Source organism: Taudactylus pleione, unplaced genomic scaffold (assembly GCF_031769625.1).
Source record: "Taudactylus pleione unplaced genomic scaffold, aTauple2 ptg000162l, whole genome shotgun sequence".
NCBI lineage: Eukaryota > Metazoa > Chordata > Amphibia > Anura > Myobatrachidae > Taudactylus > Taudactylus pleione.
Genome location: NW_028284564.1, coordinates 4,341,261 through 4,364,093, shown reverse-complemented (window position 1 = coordinate 4,364,093; position 22,833 = coordinate 4,341,261). Strand labels below are relative to the sequence as shown.

Sequence of the window (22,833 nt, the reverse complement as noted above, 5' to 3'; positions counted from 1 at the left end):
AACATATCTTGCTGCTTGGTGTTTCTATTACACAGCCTTTAAAATTGCTAGGTAATCTAACTATAGAGTATTTCATATAGTTTTAAAATCTGTACCAAGGCAGGAAATTACTCTGTATCTGTGTTTGTGGGTTGTCCTCTCACCATTTTTTTATTTGCTTGCTGACCCTTTACTGTTTGGGGAGGGGTAGAATCAGTGTCAACACTTGGTTTCAGCCGTACTTATTACTTACATCTTGGGCTGCTAAGCCAGGGCTGCGTTTGCAAGTGTGCTTATATTTTAAGTGCTTAATTTAAAGTGTAACTAGAATTTTTAAATTGAAGCCTGAGTTATTCAGGAGTTAAACAGGAGGAGAACAGAAGGAGAAACTAACAAATCAACTATTCCTGCTATTAAGGACTGTTTTTAAAAACCACCACACTTCCACCATGCCTATGGATTGTGCCTGTACCTGGATTCCCAATGCTGCTCACATCCCTCCTGACCTCCTCATGCAATCTGCTTATCCACTCCAACTATGCCATACCAAACGACGCAGCAAATTGACCCCTCTAATGGACCTTGGTTGTGGCCCCCAAATCTTGAGGCTTCGTGAAATTTGGATCAACTCATTGTCCTTTCCTCTTAAGTTTAAACTAACCTTTCCATAAATGTTATATTACTGTGACCCTTGTATCCAGCCCATCTGTGTCACCCCTGTCTGTCTGCCCCCTCCCCTTAGAATGTAAGCTCTCACGAGTAGGGCCCTCTTCCCTCATGTCATTTCTCCTTCACTTAATTATACTTTAATATACAACAGTACCCCACCCTTGGTAGCTGACACCATGCTGCTTATCTAAGTGTAATGCAGCAATGTATTAATCATGTATCTGTCCTGCATTGTTTGTACTGTTAATAACTGTTTTCTTGTGTGCTCATTTGTTTATGTACATTGTAAGGTGCTGCGGAACCCTTGTGGTGCCATATAAATAAAGTATAATAATAATAATAATGAAGTGTCATATACATAAGGCAGCCTGTCTGTGTTTGGACAGTGTTATTGATAAATACCAAGTCACATTTACCTTGTAAAATGCAATTAAATACACAAGGAAACACACAATGAAAGTACTAAGTAAGTTCAAATAAATACAAACGTCAGTTGTCTCTTCCAACCTGTCTGTTTCAATATGTTTTTGTGCCGCAGACTTATTGCAAATATCAAATAATGTAACAGATTGCAACAGCCACACTAATAGTAATAGAATCAGTGCGGGGGATTAAGTCGCAGTCAGCCAGTCAGATGCAGCCGCCTGCCATCGTAACTATCATCATCAGTGCACATTTTGTACCAGGGGTCAATAACCCGCAAGTTAGATGCCCCCTGACAGGCATGGTGTTATGTTGTGGTGTGCATGAGGCACGTATGTGGGAACATGTGCTTGCATTACTCACGGATACACACTCCATAGTCCTTTCCGCCTCTCTAAACAAAAAGAGTCATAAGGGCAAAATGCCACAGACAATGCAAAAGTACTGTATGTGCAGGTAAGTAAAATATGTAAGTGCTCATGTGTCACTCATCTGAAATGACATTAAGGGGTCTATTTACTAAGCAGTGTTAGGAGACAGAGTGAAAAGTGATAAGAAAGTTATAAGGTGCCAGCCAATCTGCTCCCAACTGTCATTTTTCAAACACAGCCTGTGAGATGACAGTTGGGAGCTGATTGGCTGGCACCTTATCACTTTCTTTTTACTTTTCACTCTGTCTCCTAACACTGCTTAGTAAATAGACCCCTAAATGCTTTAATTCTCTCTACTCTTCTAAAAGAAATGACTTTCCACAATATAACATGAATTTATGTGGTAAAATGTTGCATTACTAATAACATCTGAGCCTTCAAGCTGCACTAACAGGGCGAAAAATCATCCAAACCAGGTGCTCTCCTCACCGGGGCTGCTCCAGGCAGCTGTTTTGTAAAGCTGGAGGCTGTGCGGAGCTGTGGAGGGGGTGTTACTACATGGACCAATAGGAAACCTCAATCACATAGGTTGCAGCTTTTTATTGGTCTTCCTGCTCACACCCCCTTCATGCAGTCATTTTAAAGTGATGAACAAAAAATATGTTTGGAGTCCTATACTACAGAAATAGAAAAGGCCTAGGAAAATTGGGGTCAGTATATGCAGTTTCCAGTACTCCACCGACGGGAAACATCAGGTCACTGAAAATTGACTGAATATAAAGCAATGCTGCTATAATATATGTTGTTTCAAATGACTGTATAAATACTGCAGACTACAGAATTTCAGTTATGGTTACAGAATCTGATAAGAAAATCACAGGAGTAGAATGGCACCAAAATCAGAAATATACTATGCACAATACATAGGGGGAGATGTATCAAAGCTAAGAAAGAGATGTGGAGAGAGATAATGTACCAACAAATGTGTTTCTAACTGTCATTTTTCAAACACAGGGCCGGATCCTGAAATTGATGATAATGCAATTGCAACGGCATTCTCTCACGGATCGCAGTTGCTAAAATATGTTAATGTCTTCCAAAGCACAGCCGAGCATAGGGCACTTCTTCATATCCATCCGACGACGTGCAACAGTGTAAACATCGGTAATAGTATCAATGCACATTGGGCAGTTACGCAGCATGTTAGTCAAGTCAGACCAGCCGTAAACACTGCAGCTCTCCTGACACGCAGAGAGCTCTCATGCTGCAAAGGAGATCGCCATGAAATCATGTGTAAACGGTCAAACACGTCTGCGTTTTTCTAACCACCCCAGCTCCCCAAACCCTGACTACCTGTCACTCACTTTGCGAGTCAATCCTTTGTGTGAGCATAACCGCAATATAATCGCTGCGTGTGCGCCATGCGGCATTTGCACATGCGCTGTGGCTAACAAATTCGCTCAATCTGCGTAAATATCGGCGTTGTGTAAATCTCTGAGTCAGACCCACAGCCTGTAAAGTGGCAATTAGATGCTCATAGACTGTTACACTTTAGTTCTCTCCAAGCTTTGATACATCTCCCCCATAGTTGCCAATTCAATGTCTGTTTATCAAAGTGCTATCTGTATACATATTGTGCTATACTGTGCTGTCACAGATAATGAAGCAAGTATGTTTTCTTTACCTACAGGTGATTACGTAGCCCATAGGTACGCGTGCAAAGGAAGAGACGGGAATTAATGGTGGCGAGAATCCCCCTCTAGCCCTGAGTTACTGTTGAACATATGAAGAAAACCATTGTAGAGCATTTTCTAGCATTGCATAAGCGCTGGCACAAACTCCTATTTGCAGGGTAGTGTGATTAGTATACATTTCCAGGACAGGAGATAAGTTCAATGTATATATGAAACTGTAAGTATATCTAGATATGTTTTTATTTTATTGGGGGGTGGGGGTGAAAGGTGAAGTTGAACTTTTTCCTATCTTTGACAAGATGCTGCCTTTTTCACAGTGTGCACTCCTGTGTCTCTACTGTGTAAGGAGGTCCTATATCACCAAAGCTACAAAGATTATGATGAGACTAGAAACCAGCGGTATTTGATCCTCCCAGCATACATTTAAACATTTTGTGGAAGATTTGGCTAAATTATTCCCAAGTGTGTGAATTGCACATTTATCAAGATTAAATAACACACTTTTCTTTTCAGAACTGAAACTGTGACATCACTTCACTTACAGGACAGTAAGTGCTTGGTGCATTCAGGGAAGGGGATGTTATAGAAATTGTCTCAAATTATCGAGTTTATGTATCAAGCAGTAAAAAGCATGGAAGAGTGGACAAGTGGAGAAGTTGCCCGTAGCAACCAATCAGCTCCTACCTATTATTTTATAGACTGTACTTGGTTAATGCTACTTCAAAGCTGATTGGTTGCTATGGTCAACTTCTCCACTGGTCCACTTCTCCACACTTTTCACTGCTTGATACATAAACCCATTTGTGTAGTGTGGAAACACCGAAACACTGACATTTGTTAATGTGAAAATATGACAAATAGTTTTTTTTTTGTATAATGAGACCTGGGTCTGGGAGCAACATGGTGTCCCACACACTGCCTTCAGGTCCTATGCTCACCCAATTTATGTTCTGCTGACAAATCATTTATTTCAATCTAGGGACAGTGTAAAATACCTAACATTTCTTCTCTTCCCCTAATTGTTTTAATATAAACTGAAGGAGGAAATGAGCAATAAAATGACAGTATTATGTTAATGGAGATTTAATGATGGTGTATGAAACAGGGACATAAGAAGCCAGTGATTGGACATCACTTTGCACATATACCACATATGGAGGCTCAAAGGGGACATCTCAGACTAGCATAAATATGCACATTTGCCATTTATATAAGAATGTGTAAAGATTTTCTTAATATGTCTCAATAAATTTCTCTGACTCACTGCTGGTTTTTATAGTATAATGTTCATCTGATTTTCTTTGTTAACCCATGAAATCCAGATGTTTTTCCCTCATATTTTACTTGTTTAAAGTTAACATTTATTTTTTGTTGAAAAAAGCAAATGAGACAGAATTTTCTGATTAAATTAATTAGATTTTTTCCCCCTCTTGCCAGCTATCAGAATTGTCAGATAAACAAGCTTTGATGCATAAATAATGACTATATTATATCCACTGTGCCACTGGCCAAAGTAACAGAAATTCTAATTCACTTGTTCAGCTAAATTTCATCTACAGTTCACAGCCATAAAATTCAGTATTGACAAACAATCAAACCAACTTTGACTCTAAGGTATCTGGTCAACATTTTTCTTCTGTATGGATATTAGTTTATTGAATAAATGGCATCTGTTTTCCTCCACATCACCGCTAGAGCAGGTATATCTTTTTGACAGCTTCACACGATTTATAGCCTTGCATGCTCTGAAGAAAAATTGTGCTAAGCAAAAAATCCCAATTCATTGCCTCTTAGTACTTAATTAAGTTCCTACACGCTGTACACCGCAGGTGAACCCGGCAATGACTGTCACATAGGCACAGATATGCTAGGCATTCTCTCTCTGGGAGACATAAAGGCATTTATAGAATCTTGGCCTGATGTTTTCTACCTATGACGGTCATTAATCTAACCCTGCATGATGGCCATGGGAAAACAGAGCATAAATCTTTTAATAGAGACACACTGTTTTAAAGTCACTGCACCTATATAATGGTATCTTCAGCACACTATGATATGGCTCATATAGGAGGGACATTGTGCGTGTGTGTATATAAATATATATAATATATATGTGTGTATGTATATATATATGTATGTATATATATATATATATGTATATATATATATATACACACACACACACACACACAATGTCCCTCCTATATGAGCCATAACATAGTGAGCTGAAGATACCATTATATATATATATATATATATATATATATATATATATATATTTACACCTGAAGATCATAATAATGCTTTCCATGGCATTTTATGATTGTAATAACAAAAATTCTAATTGACTGAGTTAAAGAAAAGGTCACAGTAGGCAATAACTAGAAATGTGCATGTACCCCCGTGTTTTGGTTTTTGTAAAACTACCCTCACATGTTATGGTTTTGGTTTTGGCAAAACCACCCTCAAGTGTTTTAGTTCAGATTCGGTTTTGGATCTCTTTAAACTTAAAATCATGTAATTTGGACCTACATGCGATCCAAACCAAGGTGCGGTTTTTAAATCCAAGTTCCAAATTCACAGCAGAACCGAGCCTGGACTCTGTTCTACTCGGATCCCCAAAGTTTGAGTGTGTTTGTTTTTCAGTAAAAATGTGCGAGGCACAGCACATAATCTTCTTTGGTGACTTAAGACCCCAGTTTGCACTGAAGCATCTAGTTTCCCACTAAAGTGAAATGGTTTGTAGAGCAAGATGGTGGCCTCTGCAGAAGAGCCCAAGCTTGTACTGATAGGAGAAGATGGACAGACGATTACAGAGTAGATATACCAGCATACCTATTTTTGCAGTGATATTATTCAAATGAAATAAAGTGCTACATGGCACACTTTTTAATTTAAAGAAATGTTACAGTAGGTATAGGAGTTTTGACTAAGATGTCACGTTTACTGTTTCATACTGCAATTGTATCAATTCACAGGAGGGTTGGGAGGTGTTGCATGCCAAACTCTGTGGAGAGAGGGGTGATGTGAATTGGGTGGGGTGGACACAATTTACCCAAACCTGTCTGGGGGGCCAAGGTTAGCAAGAGATGCAAAGCAACTCCCCACCTCCCTGTCTTGCTACAAAGCAGGTGTGTAGCCATGCCAACACACTTAGCCATGCCCTCATTTGAGTACCAGGCCTGTCTGATATCTCAGCTGCCCTGTGTGGTGGAGGCAGTGCGTAGCTCCACAGTGCGTAGCATAAAAAAAGGGAAAATTAGTCATCTCTGGAAAAGCTGTGCATCTCCGTGAAGCTAAGGATCTTCTGCATTGTAAATTAAGTTACATAGAATTAAATTTCTTTCTATGAACAACAGAATAAGCTAAAAGCTAAATTTTGAAGGGAACATTCTACAAATAAATATATGGGGAGAACTCTTGTTTTAGCTCTATGTTTATCTGCATAATGTATATATTATAAATAAATAAGTAAAAAGTGTGAATAAGCAGTGTAGACAAAGTAACCTTCAGGACTGCCCATGTCATCTTGTTTTACCTGTCTGGATTCTGGGTGCACACATGCATCTGTAGTAGAATCCGTTGGGTAAAAGTCTTAAAGCATTGTCCACATTTCCATAGGTGCCAGTCACTGAATTCTGAGTTGAGTTGGCTCGTTGAGGTGGGACTGGCAAGAACTCGCTGGTTTTTAGCATTAATCTGGTTAAATCCTGTGTCCAGAGGCCCAGATTTATCCAGGAGAGAATAGTTTCTGTTGCATGGAGTCTGTGGGAAAACTATAGACCTTTGCAATGTGGAAGAAGGCAACTTGCCATTTTTGTTGAAGGGCTGCAGAGTGTCTTGTCTGGACATGGCTTCAATAACCGGTGATGGAACATTCACTAAAAAACAAAAGGCAGAGAATTATTAAAAATACAGCTCATCCAAAAGCAAAAGTGCAGACAATGATCTAGAGATCACATTAATAAAAATATAGTATTCTGAAATAGGTAGTGCATACACATTAGTGTAACACATAAATTATGAAAATATGAAATACAAAGTAATGACATTTGTCCCTTTGGCTTTAGTAACGTGTTCTACATAAAGTATGTATGTAACATTGAAAGACATCAACTATGTAGTTTTATTCACAAATACTGTTGATGCTGATGCTTCCCTTTCTGCGTATTGAGATGAGAGGGTATCTCTGACTCCTGCTATGTAAAGGTAATGCCATATACTGTATATATGAGTATATACATATATATATATATATATATATAATATAGTAATAGTCCGGCACTCCAAACAATCAATAAAACAACTGGCCCGGGTGCCTCTCCAGAGGTACACTCATAGATAGCCGAAAAATGTTGGACGGCACTCCGGAACTGATAATCAATCACAATGCACCATCAAATAGTTGTCTATTTGATGGTGCATTGTGATTGATTATCAGTTCCGGAGTGCCGTCCAACATTTTTCGGCTATATATATATATATATATATATATATATATATATAAATATTTTATTAAGAATAATAAGAGGAATCCACATGACTAGGTTTATCTTGCTGTTATAAAAGTATAAAAGCTAGCACTCTAACAACTGGAAACTGCTGCTGATGGGAGCAAGGGATCTGAAGACCACCTGTGACGCTTCACTGACTGAGGGTAGGCAAGTGATAGAAAAAAAGAGCAGATGATGTCACCAATTTATAGAGAATAATGGGCTGCCTATTGATTGGGCACACAAAATGTCTGCCTCCGCTGTGAGTTGGCTATGTGCACAATATAAAAGAATATCTTCCTCACTCATGGTTAGGTAAAGGAACACATAATTATATAATGAATGATGCCAATTTCCTTACAGTTTTCATCCTGAGCTATGCATTGTAATGGAATGCCAAAGAACGACGTGTAGCTGTCATTGTACCACACCAGCAGCTCTGTGCCCCGCGGGATGTCAATACAAGCTCTGTAGAAAATGCTTGATCTGGTAAAATAACAGAAAATCAATCAACATTTTAATTTACTTCAATCACATCTAAAACAATGATGACACATTGAAAACAAATAAGTTTATCATCTAAAATTATAAAACTAGACATTGAGACTAAACTTTAAATTAAATAGAATTTGTCCAGCTCCTAAAATATCCTCTCAAAATACTATTGGTTTAGAAGTACAGTATAGCCTTCTTCTCCTGACTATAGATACTGAAGTCAGGAGTAACCACAATAATTTTTTAGAAAGGTACAATTGTTCTGCTAAATAGATGGAGGGCACAGTTATGTAAAAAAATGTGGTAACTGATTTATTATGATTAATATATGATGCTATTATATGTGATTTAATTACTACATCACCTCTGTTTCCACATATAGGGTCCATGTATAATTTTTTGCATAAAGAATGTGATGATCCCTGCACCACTTGCCACTAATTCACATTGCATTAAAAAATAACATTTACGGGAATGTATCAAAAGTAAAGATGCAAAAGTAGCTTTGCGAAAACTACATCATGCGTAATCATTGTCAAAATGCAATCTCTATTTCCTCTTTATATCACATTTTTACCCTGTAGTTTCTCATAGTGTGCAGGCTCTGCAAAAACAGAGAGCATGCACAATCAACAAAGGGAAAACTTATTGCCACAATAAGCAGCTATATGAAATAATTTGGTTTAGAACCGAATAATTGATAAGTATGGCCCTAGTTGAACAAATTATAACATTCCCATACTTCCAACAAATTATTTAAATAAACTTGCCAGTTATACAGTATTCCATGTGTCTAATATTATTTCAAACCTTAAACATATTTTGATTGCCAGTAAGATAAAATTACAATTACTCAATTAAAATATATCAATTATGGATCCATTAACTTACACATGCAGAATAATTAATAATAATAATTAAAGATTCAATTGAAGTGTTCTGTGATGAAGGCTCCTGCTCACTAGCAACAAAGTAGGCAAAGGAAAAGGAGGAGCTGCACTTCATGGGAGGTATTCTCATACATGGGTGAGCTCTCCTATCTTCTTCTTATGAAAAAGCAATGTCTACGCCATCTGAGGTATGCGATAAACAGGAGCAAGAAAATCTGATAAATACAGTATTTGCGATATTTGTATGAAACATACAAAAATATTGCATTTTCAAATGCAGAGGTTTTGCAGTCTTCACTAAAATAATATTGCAATAATTTTCCATGAAAAAAAATCTTAATTTCTTGTTTAATACATCTGACATCATTATTGAAATGATTTCACTAATTTATTCTGGTTTCATAAGAATTAAGACTAAAAAAAATAGTGCCGGTACTGCGTGACACTGAGCAGAAAAAAAAGAAAAAAAAAGCACTAGTGCCGTTAGTCCTATCAATCTTATAAATCTGGTAATATGTAATCATCAGATGGAACGAGGTGAGTGGTCACATATTCACATTTCCTGCTAGCCTGGTTGTCACATCGGCTAGACAAGTTCCTACTAATACAATTTTACATTTACAGCACCAAATCACACATGCAAAATATTTTTACTAGTCCCCAAACACAATTTTATTATACCACTTTTTAAAGAATAAATTATACTATTAAAAATATTGTGATCTATTCTACATACACTAAAAAGTAAAACCTATGTCCGTGTTTTCAATTCCTATGATTTATGATGTGACTTTAGATTTACATTTGTCCAATATAAATACAGGGATTTAGGGTCTATTTATGAAATTGCTAAGAGTCCTATTGCTGATGTAAATGAGCAATATGACCCTATACATCAGTGAATTTGCAGTGGTAAATGTTGCTGTCTTTTGCTGGCAAAGTCTTCCCCCCATGTTTGCATGGATGAGTTTATTTTACATCTAATTGATTTATTCTTATACTTAAAGCAATAATGTTTAGAACTTGTTAATTATAAACAATAAATTACAGTATATTCATTTATGTTTAAATATATCTATAACAGTGTTTGTGTGTGTCTGTGTGTGTGTGTGCGCGTGTGTGTTTCTGTTAAAAACTTTATTTTAACATTTAACTGTTTTATTTTTTTTCTAAACATAATAGACCTGAAAGCCCACACAAACCTGGACATTTTGCTAAATTTCACACATAAATTTCACACATGAAATTTCACACATGAAAGTTTCACTCATGCAGACAACTACGGAGACTAGCCCGTTAATATCCACGATAACTAATTTTTTACCACCACAATAAGCTGCAATAAATAAAATTACAGTTATTGCCACAATGTGGGAATTAATGATAAATGAGCCCCTGATGTATTGATGAGCACATTGAAAATTGTATTTATTTATTCATGCCAATAAAGAGTGATTTTCTTACTGGATCTTAATTATGCTAATAAAAATCAGCGATGGTCTTAAAATATTATACCATCATTTATTTTAAGACTATGGTCACAATAAATAATCAATTATTTTTAAAACTGTATTGCAATTGTCTGAACATTTAAATTAAAAAATATAATTTTAAATCTGATTGTAGCTATTGGATTTTTTTGACAACTACTCTAAATGTATTTAATAAATATGAAGTTAAGTAGCTTGCTATGCTTCATCAAATCATCATCAATAAACTATTCCTATGGATTGTGCTTTAGGTAAACAATAGTAAAAAAAAAATGTAATATTGCACTTGAACTATTTCTTTAATTAGTACAAATAAAATAGGCGAGAATATATAATATATACAGATCAGCACTCAGCAAAATGTGTAGTTCCTCACTCCAGAGCCCTCAGAAACTATGGACACCAACAAACATCAGGACTGCTGCACTTTTTGCAGAGATTTAATGGAACATGTTACTAAGAGAGGCCAATGTTTCGGGGACCACTTGCCCCTTTGTATGTTTTAATGTGTAAATTTCCATAAAGACTTATCTGTAATAGGGAAATTTGTAGTGTAACACTGCAGACGTATGGGAATCTAGGCCTACATTTTTCACTGAAGTGAGATATGCACTTGTCAACATATTTTGTCACCACAAACAGCCTCTTGGCAACAGGATCATAAAGATCAATAAAAAAAAGTGCAGATTCTCAATATTTTACTCGCAGCTGCAAAACTTTCATTTATCTTGTTATTCTCTCTGTTTACAGCCATTTTGTCTCATGAGGGCACTGCTGGCTAAGCAGAACAATTTCTTCAGCTTTCTATGAATATCTGACAGAAACTCTTGACTCGGCCTGTTTTGTTTACCCTCTTAAACTTCACTATGATTCAATGCTTGCCTCATTTCTGTCACCTCAGATGAAAAAAGTTAAATAAAAATCAATAGTAACTTCTAAAACTTGAGAAAAATCAAATCTACTTTCTACTCTACCATTCCAAACATTTCATCTTTCACTTTGGCTTGCTCTAAAATAAACAAAACCAAGTAGCAACGAATGTACTAAAAAACCGAATGACACAGTTTGCTGCTGAAAGGGCAGAACTGTTTTCAGGCAATGGGTGGTCTCTGAAGGTTGGAGTAGAACGAAAAAATAGTGTAAGCATACACCATTTCTTCCAAGCGGATAATGCTTCCAAAACTCGCACAACTCTCTGCATGCTGAAGCACATCAAAGGGATTTTTCTCGTTTCGGATAATATTTCCTTTGCTGACATGTATTTAGTATTGTGGTTGGATGACTCATAAAGATAGCTTCATGGCGTCCTAACGCTGTTGAGGTAGAACACATGCCAACGGACATTATTGTCAGCCTCAAAATAAAAACAAAACGTTCAACCGAGGGTCAATCAATCACACAGCTCTTTGAAGAAAATTCCATTTAGATACAAGACATCATAACACAGTGAATTCAAACCAGCTGACTTTTTGTGAAAAGGACAACTTTGGACAATGCAAAAATAGGCTGATGCCTTAAGTGTTCACTACCATAGGCTCTCTCCTCTTTGGTGACTGAACAGAGTTTATTTAATTTTCATGGTTCATTGCATTGAAAGCTGAAACATCTGAAAGCATACTGTACTGGGTTGTTAATATCTCATCAGGGTTGCTATTAAAATGTCTGATCCATGTTGCTTTTTTTTATTTTTAGTGCCTGTAACTACACTTTTGTTTTAAGAGCCATTACTTCTTTTAAAAGCTTGGTTCCAAAATCTTAATTTTTACCATGGCCTAAGTGAATAATAAAACGTTGGCCCTATGTGAAAAAGTCTTGAGGAATACTTCACGTTAATTTAAAAAAAAAAAGTCCTAGGTCACCCGCTAGAATGCTCTACTGTTCCACGTATAGGTTTGAAACCTCATGCATATTCTTTTCTTAACGTGTCTATGACTGACTAAAGCTGTGCTGACAAGTCTTTTTGGATTGTGGGAGATCTGAGCTAAACCAGCCATGTAAAATAGATCTGATATTTACTGCTATATTATTTACTATTGGGTGTAGTTTATACTACATTAATTATTACTTAGATTAGTGACAATGTATAAGAGCCACTGCTGACAAATAATAACCAATATTTGTAAGCAAGCTAATCTTTGAAAATGTTTTTACTAACACCTTTACTGTAGCTAGGGAAATACCTGCTGCATGCATATTGTTACCTTATTTATTACCAGTTATTTATATAGAGCACACATATTCCGCAGCGCTTTAAAGAGAATATTTGGCCAATCACATCAGTCCCTACCCCAGTGGTGCTTAAAATGTATATTCCCTACTGCATCCTCACACACATACACACTAGGTTTAATTTTTGTTGGGAGCCAATTTACCTACCATTATATGTTTGGAGTGTGTGAGGAAACTGGAGGAAAGCCACGGAAGCACAGGGAGAATATACAAACTCTACACATGTAGGGCCTTAGTAGGAAACGAACCCATGACCTCAGTGCTGTTAAGTAGTAATGCTAACCATTACACTGTGCTAGCATTGCAAGTACAAAGTAAAAATGAAAAGATATGGTGGTTACTATATCTTCCTAGTCACTCCAGCACTGAGGGGACTATTTATTATTTAGCCCTGATTGGTCACCGATAATTAAGTAGTCAATTCGCGTAAGTTGCGATTGTGGATACAAAAGTCCCGGAGCAATTCAGTATTGCTCTGGCTGCAAGACAGCAGCTTGGAAAAGCAGCTGTCCTGCCAGGGGCATATCTATAATGGGTGCATTGTGTGCGGTGCACGTGGGCCCCCGGGTCCAGGGGGGCCCGCACGGCACACCTTGCACACGTATTATTTCTAACTTACTGTACCTCTCCAAGGTCTTGCACCGGGTGTCAGCACTCTACAAAAAGCCAGAAAAATGGGCGCGGAGGCCATTTTTCTGGTGTTTTGCGCATGGGCGGTCAGAGGCAGGCTGGGGGGCAGGGTGCCATCTGCCCCCCAGGCCGGTACAATCTTGACACTTTGGGGCCACCCGCAGGCAGCCAGCGGCCTCGCTCTGTCTTGCTGTCAGTTGGGAAGCATTTTCTGCCTGCTCCCCAGCAGGCAACAGCGGGGACCCCACCGTGTGCCTGTGTCCCGGCTGCTCGCTGTTGTGAAGGGGCAGCATATCTCTGGCAGCGCTAGCAGCGCTGTGTGCAGCAGGGACCCGGCTGGGAGCGCAACGCTGTGTGCAGCAGGGACCCGGCTGGGAGCGCGACATTGACATTGTGAAATCATGTCACGCTACCTGCGGCAAAGAGAAGCCGCCAGCCACCCTTGAGAGTATCAGCTACCAGAGGACCATTTAAATTGTAAAACTCAGAGAGGGGGACAGAGTCTGTAAAGTCAGGAGGCTGGAAAGTAAGGGGGACAGGAGGCTGGAAAAAGGGGGGCAGGAGGCTGGAAAGAGGGGGGGCAGGAGGCTGGAAAGAGAGGGGGCAGGAGGCTGGAAAGAGAGGGGGCAGGAGGTTGGAAAGAGAGGGGCCAGGAGGTTGGAAAGAGAGGGGGCAGGAGGCTGGAAAGAGAGGGGGCAGGAGGTTGGAAAGAGAGGGGGCAGGTGGCTAGAATACATGGGTGCAGGAGGCTGGAAAGACAAGGGGCAGGAGGCTAGAAAGACAAGAGGGCGGAAGGCTGGAAAGACAAGGGGGCAGAAGGCTGGAGTCATGGAGAGCTTGGCAGGGAATTGTTGGGAATTGTTGGGTTGGAAAGAGAGGGGGCAGGAGGTTGGAAAGAGAGGGGGCAGGTGGCTGGAATACATGGGTGCAGGAGGCTGGAAAGACAAGGGGCAGGAGGCTAGAAAGACAAGAGGGTGTAAGGCTGGAAAGACAAGAGGGCGGAAGGCTGGAAAGACAAGGGGGCAGAAGGCTGGAGTCATGGAGAGCTTGGCAGGGAATTGTTGGGTGAGGTGGAGGTTGGGGCACATGCAACAAGGAGAGAACGACAATAGAGTATATGTGACATGGGGAGAATAAGTAGGGCACATGTCACAAAAATTAGGGCGCGAGCATAAGCCCTTTACAGATGACCCAGCTGCTCCTATTGTACCTGTACCGCCAGTTAGCACAAATACCACTTCCCCCCTTCTCAAGTGCTTCACCTATTTTACTCCTGTTTCAGTGCTTATGTAATAACAGGCAGAGGTGTTGTTACCACAGGGCATATCACGCTCTGGAAAGAGCTCACTCAATGTTTTTCCTGATGTTTAGGTGTCAGCAGGAGGCTGGATATCTAGGGGAGCAGGAGGCTGGAAAGATAGGGGGGAAGGTAGCTGGAAAGGGATGCCATCAATATCCCGGCAGCTGCGATGCCGGCACTGATATTACCAGCGCCAGAACCCCCAACACATATTACAATCCCGGCACCGCCATCCTGACCACCGGGATACCAAAGGTAAGTAGCGGGGTGGGGGGGAGGGTTAGGGTGCAGGGTTAGGCACTAGGGGGAGGGTTAGGATTAGGCACTATGGGAGGAGGGTTAGGTTTAGGGTGTGGGGAGGGGAAGATTAGGTTCAGGCGCTGGGGGGAAAGGTTGGGGTTAGGCACCAAAGAGGGAGGGTTAGCATACTGCTCAACAAGTATCAGTATGCTAGCTCTGTCGGGATGCCGGTGCCAGGTTTCTGACAGCCAGGATCCCAACTGCCGGCATCCCAAACTGATTCCACTGGAAAGATAAGGGGGCAGGGGGCTGGAAAGATAAGGAGACTGGAGTGCCATAAGTAGGAAGCTCAGGTGACATGGGACAGGAGATGACACAGGGATCAGTAGGCAAGAATGACATGGAGTAGTAAGCTTGAATGACATGGCAAGCTTGAGGTGAAACTGAGCTGGAGGCAACACAGGGCAGGGGCAGGAGAGATACAGGAGGCTAGAGGGGATATGGGGCTGGAGATGACATAGGGAGCTGAAGATGATACCGGACAGGAGGCTGGAGAGACACAGGTGGATGGAGGGGACATGAGGCAGTAGGTGTCACAAGGAGCAGGAAGCTGGAATGGCATAGGGATCTGGATGTGACACAGCGAGCAGGAGGCTGGAAGAGAAAGGGCAGGAAGCTGGAATGTTGCAGGGACCTGGAGGTGACACAGGGAGCAGGACGCTGAAGATGACATGGGACATGTAGCTGGAAAGAGACGGGGAGAGATGAGACATGAAGCAGGAGGCCGGAGGGAACACAGGTGGCGAATCTGGTTGAACCTCTGTTGCATGATACTGACACTAGTTATATTCCTACACAAACAGGCATCTTCTGGACAAGGGGATTTCCAACATGAATAGTGAAGACACCGTCTGCCCAGAGAGGATCAATTTCTTCAGAGGTTCCACATCGCATAGAAACCACCAAATAGGTAAGGTCAGGTGTATTTTTATTTCGTATTCACATGCTGTTCCTGTGCCAAATATATTAGAATTGCACATAGTACATGGAATCGGTATGATTCGATTCCTGGCAGCGCCTGGCCGACAGATGAGCAGAGCCCAGCATCGGAAGCCCGACAGCACTGGAAATCCTGATTGTCGCTAAGGTAAGTATATACTAACTTAACCTAACCCCCTAACCCTAACCCTCCTTAGGGGTGCCTAACCCTAACCTCCCCCCCAAGTGCCTAACCCTAATCCCCCCTCTAAGTGCTTAACCCTAACCCCCCCTTCCCTGCTGCCTAAACCTAAGTCCCCCAGGGGGGGGTGCCTAACCCTAACCTTCCCCCCGAGGGTGCCTAACCCTAACCTCCCCCCGGGGGTGGCTAACCCTAACCCTCCCTCACCCTAGCCTAACCCTAACCCTCCCCCCACGGGTGCCTAACCCTAAGTCCCCCCCGGGTGCCCTAAACCTAACCCTCCCCCCCCACGGCTGTCCGCTCGCGGCGCCCGTCACCCCTTCGATCGGGATGCTGGGCGCCGGTCTCCTGGCGTCGGGGAAATGTCAGGCGTCTACAACTAGATGCCCGGCATTTCACCCTCGCCGGGATATGACAGTCGGGAAGCCAGCAGCCGGTTTCCCGATTGTATACCTAGTACATGTGCCAGGGTTTTGGAATTGCAGAGAGATAGTACAATGAGCTGAAAAACAAAAGATGTGTAAAAGCAACTCCACAGATGACATCTTTTGTGTTGCAGATCATTGCTCTGTTCTCTCTCCGCAATTCTTAAACCCCAGCACATGTACTATGTGCAATTCTATTTGGCACAGGAACTATGCACAGTCCAGTTACAGTGATCCCCCCCCTCCCATGTCTTTCTCACTTGCCCAGTGTCCCCCACCAGCTCACTGACTCCCCCATCCCAGTGTCTAACCACTTTCCTCCCCAACCAGCACACTGCCCCTCAACAAGAAGCCCCCCAGCCAGTCCATTCAGTGTCCCTCCATTATTCAACCCAGCGTACCCCAAATTCAGCCTAGTGTTCCCCTTTCCAACCACCATCTCTGCCCTCTTTCCATCCAACCCAGTACCCCCCTATATACCACACGCTGCCTCTCCCCATTATCCTCTACCTGTCACCCACTGTCTACCACCCTCTACCTGGCGTCACCCACTGCTTCTCCCTGACAGCCTATTTCTGGCATCACCCACTGCTTCTCTCTGTCACATTTATGTCTGATGAGAGTATTATCATCCAAACCATAGGAATGGTTAATTGTAAAAGTCACCAAAAGCTGAAATAATACAGTCTGAATTTTATATAAGTCACTAGAATGTTCTCTTTAATATGCATGGGTTACTCATAATGTTCTCTGTTCTCTCACTAGAATACTTTGTGGATTGTGTGGAGATTATTGTAATGCTATCTGTAATCAGGGGCGCCGAGAGGGGGGGGCGGGTACAGATTACCCGGGCCTGGGCTTCCTGAGGGGCCCGGGTCCGGCGCCACTCCCCCCCTCACAGCAGCCCAGCACACAGCGTGTGCTGAGCTGCAGTTGGAGACCGCTCGTGGCTGCTGAGCAGCAGCCACAGCAGTCTCCTATGCCTGTGTGGGGGAGCGATCACACTGATCGCGCCCCCCCCGGCTTTGCGCGGTTAGGCCACGCCCCCTATTACCAGGGCCCGCCAAGGCCCTTGGCGAGCCTGTCTGTAATTTTATAGAAGTCACTGGTAGAATGGCTGGGGCCACATGCTTATGCTTCCCCCCCAGGATGAAAGTTGCCAGCCAGCCCCTGTGCGCAGTAGACTCCGGGCACACTCTAGTGCCCAGAGTCTACTAATGCTCCGGTGGCCGGCCAGCCACGTTAGTCAACTGCCGGCCACAGGGAAGAGAGGAGGGGGCCCTGCACGGTGAATGCACACGGGCCCCCTCCTCTCTAAAGACGCCCCTGTGTCCTGCGATCTCTCATATGTAGTGGCAAAAGTTTTCACTGCTGGGCAGTGTATGTGTGCATGTACCATATGAGTGAAGTGAGTTCACATGTGCGCATGGAGGGGGTGGGTCCATTTTCGCAATCAAGACATCCTTCCTATTGGCTACAGTACGTAACGCCATCTGATGATGGTGTCAGTTCCCATGTTCCATACACAGAGCTCGAATCGCTATTAGGATGCACGGGAGAAGCCCGGTGTCAGAAGTGGTTTATAAATGTACTGAAGGGTGACAGGGACAAGACCTTCCCCTTCAATACCTGCACGTCCCAGTGCAGGTATTGATGGGGAAGGTCTTGTAGTGGTATTTGCATAAAGTCGCATGAACAATTATCCGCCAAAGATGCACAATAGGACACTGCGGCGTCTGACTCAGAATCAGGCCCAAAGGCACAATGTGAGTCACCAATCACTGTGCATCTGTCAAAATCATCTGGACCATATAATGTGAAGTATGCCTTGGACTATGCTTCAGTGACGTACAACACGATAATAAGTGTTATATACATTTTCCTGCGAACCAGCATTTCCAGCATCAAGCAAAAAGTGAAAGTAGCATCAGGGGCTGAGGCCTTGGAAAGTGAGTGCGCTCTTCACACTACACTGTTCTTAGGGAGTGATTCAGCTTGGGACGGAATTGCAAAGCTGCACACAGGCTATAGATATGTGATGTATGCACGCAGGCAGCTTTGCAATTTCGTCCTTTTAAATATGGTAATGCAGCAGGAGGCATCACACCCTCTGCATGCGTTACTTATTCGATCTGCGTTGTACAACGCAGCATTGGATAATCTGCAGGAACATCGGCCGGCTAAGTGATCCATGGGGTCACACAAGCCAGCCGCCAGAGAAAGAGATGAGAGAAAGAGGCCGTGAAATCTCTGTCAGCAGACGGAGATCCTGGCCTCTTCTCTCCCACCGAACGGCGGCGACATGCCTCCTTTTCGGGAAACGAAGGCCGTCGCCGCCCCCTCCCTGACCATAAACGGTCTGCTGCCAGTCTGCGTGCGGGATCGGAGACCCGTTCTACGCATGTGCAGAACGGGTCAGGGGCACTGCTGAACCAGGCCCTTAATCCATATTGTAGTGCCTGTGGTGGGCAGGTAATAAGTGTCAGTATTTTAACGCATCCCAATTTCTGTTTCAAGTAACAACTTGTTTTCTTATGGTTTATAATATAAATATTACTGCATTGCTAGGCACCATCTAAAACAGGGTCTGTTTAAAGATTCTACAACCCTATTTCAAATATATTGTGGTTTGAACATTCATTTTTGAAACTAATTTAAATCATTTTTTTTAACACATTACCTGTACTGAACCACTGTCAAATTCTGCTCCCCGCAGTGTCTGGCACATCGGACGTACCTCATCCAGCTTGACTTACTGGGCTCTCCTCCATCAATAAAGTGCTGTAGTGTCCCATCCTGGTCATATATCTGGAGGATAAGAGGTTGCAAGTTCAATAACTTGTATAAATAAAATTAATAAATAAATCAGCAATCGTTTTTCACTGTGTAGCCGGGACCTTGATATATCTTTTGTAGGAATTTATTACCCTGAGATTTGTCACCAGTTTATGGATGGATCTTAAGAGTAGTTTGACTTGAGAAGGAAACACATTGTGATGTACTATAAATTTATCCTGTCTTATCAATCCAATCTGTCGTATAATAAACATATTCAGAAAATGTCCTAAATGACACCATGCTTCCCACACAATCATTTTGGCTTGACAACTATGTAATGAACTGCCAGACAAGAGTTTTGTCCTAATGGGCAGTTACTATACGGATAGCAAAAGCCACTAATAACTTTAAAAAAAATAATCACATGGCTGTGATTTCACCCAGAAATGTTTTCTAGTCTCAGAAAGGCCATTACTAAGTCAGTCTAATCTGTCTGTCCCATGGCAAAAGCTATCGGGCTAACTTATCACAGAGCAGGGTTTTGTGTTTGCATAGGGGCTTTTTCCTCTTCATCCAATCAATGATTTTACATGATAACGGCTATTTACACTGCACAACAATGAAAAAGTTTCCGATGTGAAAATAGTTACTTCTAATTGATTTCAGCATGCAAAGAATGAATATGGCATTTAAAACTCTCAGTTAGCTCTGAGTTCCGAGATATAGCCCATTTATGACGATGTAGGGGTATTCTTAGTGAAGTGGGCAGAATGGAGAGAATCTTACCAGCAATCTGCGTTACGCGCAGAGGGGGTGGGGCCCAATGACCCAATTAAATGAATCAGTGATTTGTCCCCTCCCCTATTCAAATATATGGGATTCATTGGATTACCCACACAAGATAACTGTGGTGCACTGAGTAACAAACATAGTGAGCGATTCCACCAAGACATTTCAGCAATGGAACAAAGATATCAGGGTAGGTGAATCACTACTGTTGGACAGTGACAAGAGATGCCCCAGAAGAGGAGTACAAGCGACAAGCAAAGAGAAAGCACCACCATGCATAGGCCACTATATTAGATAGTACTTTCGTATGCTCTATGTTTGTTTAGTATGCTGTATGTTTGTTTCATTTTGTGTTCTTATTTGTGATTGATTGAATTAAAACAACTTTATTTATTTTCTGTCAAGAAAATATCAGATTATTTTAAAATAGCTTTTCACTATGACTATATTACTAATGTACATACAGTATAGTGCAAGTAGTGTAGCTCAAAAAATAGAGCTAGTAAAAACATTCTGAAATCATTTTAGTTTTTCTTGACCTCAAATTAGTAATGTATGACTATTTTTAGAAAGGAAACAAATTAAAAGTATTAATTTGTTGTAGGGGTGAGCGGTTTCGGATTTCTGAAATCCGAACCCCCCGAGCCCCCCCGATCCGAGGCCGATCCGAGTCAGGCTCGACTTTTCCCGCCTGACTCGGATCTGAAATCGAGGTAAAAACGTCATCATCCCGCCTTCCAGGTCTCGCGGGTTTTGGATCCTATATAAGGTACCCGCATCGGCGCCATTTTCTCACTCGGCTGTGGACAGTGAAGAGGGAGGGTGGGAGTTAGGGCTGGCTGGGCTGTGTAGTGTAGTGTAGTGCAGTGTAGTGTTGTGCTGTGCTGCGCTGTGCTGCTGTTGTCCATAGGGGCTGTGTCCACTCCTTTAAAGTCCATAGGGGCTGGCTGGACTGTGTTGTGCAGTCAGTTGTCCATAGGGGCTGTGTCCACTCCAAAGTCCTGTGCAGTGTCCCAGTCCTAAAGGGGTGCTGTAGTGTTGTCCAGGGGGTGCTCTGTCCATCAGGGGTGCTCCCCCCAAGTGCAAAAAAAAATAAATATTTTTTCTGTGTTTGTGAATTGTGTGCACTGTGGCTGCACGTGCATCAACAAAGGAGCAGTGCCAAGCGTGCGCCTGTGTCCCATAAGTAAAAGGCCGGCTGGCTTGTCCGTTAAAGGGTGCTGTAACCCCCAAAGGGCACTCCAAACAAAATAAAAATATATATTTTTTTGTGTTTGTGAATTGTGTGCGCAGTAGCCGCACGTGCATCAACAAAGTAGTGCCAAGCGTGCGCCTGTGTCCCATAAATAAAGGGCCGGCTAGATTGACCGCTAAAGGGTGCTGTAACCCCCAAAGGGCACTCCAAACAAAATAAAAAAATGTTTTCTGTGTTTGTGAATTGTGTGCACTGTGGCTGCACGTGCATCAACGAAGGAGCAGCGCCAAGCGTGCGCCTGTGTCCCATAAGTAAAAGGCTGGCTGGCTTGTCCATTAAAGGGTGCTGTAACCCCCAAAGGGCATTCCAAACAAAATAAAAAAATATATTTTTTTGTGTTTGTGAATTGTGTGCGCAGTAGCCGCACGTGCATCAACAAAGTAGTGCCAATCGTGCGCCTGTGTCCCATAAATAAAGGGCCGGCTGGATTGACCGCTAAAGGGTGCTGTAACCCCCAAAGGGCACTCCAAACAAAATTAAAAAAAAAAATTCCGTGTTTGTGAATTGTGTGGGCTGTAGCTGCACGTGCATCAACAAAGGAGCAGCGCCAAGCGTGCGCCTGTGTCCCATAAGTAAAGGGCCGGCTGGCTCATTTCTTAAAGGGTGGTGTAACCCACAAAGTGCACTAGTCTCCAACAAAAATAGAAAATTATTTTCTGTGTTTGTGTGCGCCTTAGCCGCATGTATATATCAATATAACATAAATGGAGGACCAAACTTTCTCCGATAAAAATAAAATAGGGAAAGATCAAGAACCACTTCCTCCTAGTGCTGAAGCTGCTGCCACTAGTCATGACATGGACGATAACATGCCATCAACGTCGTCTGCCAAGGCCGATGCCCAATGTCATAGTAGAGGGCACATACAATCCCAAATGACAAAGTTCAGGAAAATGACCTTGAAAAAAACATTTCAATCATCTGAAGAGAAACGTAAACTTGCCAATATGCCATTTACGACACGGAGTGGCAAGGAACGGCTAAGGTCTTTCCCTAAGTTCATGACTAGTGGTTCAGCTTCACATGACGATGGAAGCCCTCCTCCCGCTAAAAAAATCAAACGAGTTAAGCTGGCAAAAGCACAGCGAAGAACTGTGCTTTCTAAGAAGATATCACAAATCCCCAAGGAGAGTCCAAGTGTGGTGGCGGTTGCGATGCCTGACCTTCCCAGCACTGGACGGGAAGAGGTGGCTCTTTCCACCATTTGCACGCCCCCTGCAAGTGCTGAAAGGAGCACCCACAGTCCACTTGCTGATATGCAAATTGAAGATGTCACTGTTGAAGTACAACAGGATGAGGATACTGGTGTAGCTGGCACTGAGGAGGAAGTTGGCGAGGAGGATTCTGATGGTGATGTGGTTTGTTTAAATCAGGCTCCGGGGGAGACAGTTGTTGTCCGTGGGATGAAAAAGTCCATCACGGTCATGCCTGGGCAGAAGACCAAACATTCCACCTCTTTGGTCTGGCAATATTTCTATCCAAATCCGGACAACAACTGTCTTG

At 42.2% G+C, this 22,833-nt stretch overlaps 1 protein-coding gene across 1 annotated transcript in view; it reads right to left on the bottom strand.

Moving 5' to 3' along the window:
* The window catches only part of PRDM6 (PR/SET domain 6), a 152,068-nt gene that overhangs the window by 28,662 nt on the left and 100,573 nt on the right, over window positions 1-22,833 (bottom strand). Inside the window, exons 4-6 of the mRNA XM_088475159.1 lie at window positions 19,189-19,316; window positions 7,991-8,115; window positions 6,675-7,017 (exon numbers count right to left, since the gene is read on the bottom strand). Coding sequence (XP_088331285.1) covers window positions 6,675-7,017; window positions 7,991-8,115; window positions 19,189-19,316 — 596 coding nt within the window. The remainder of the gene's footprint in view (window positions 1-6,674; window positions 7,018-7,990; window positions 8,116-19,188; window positions 19,317-22,833) is intronic.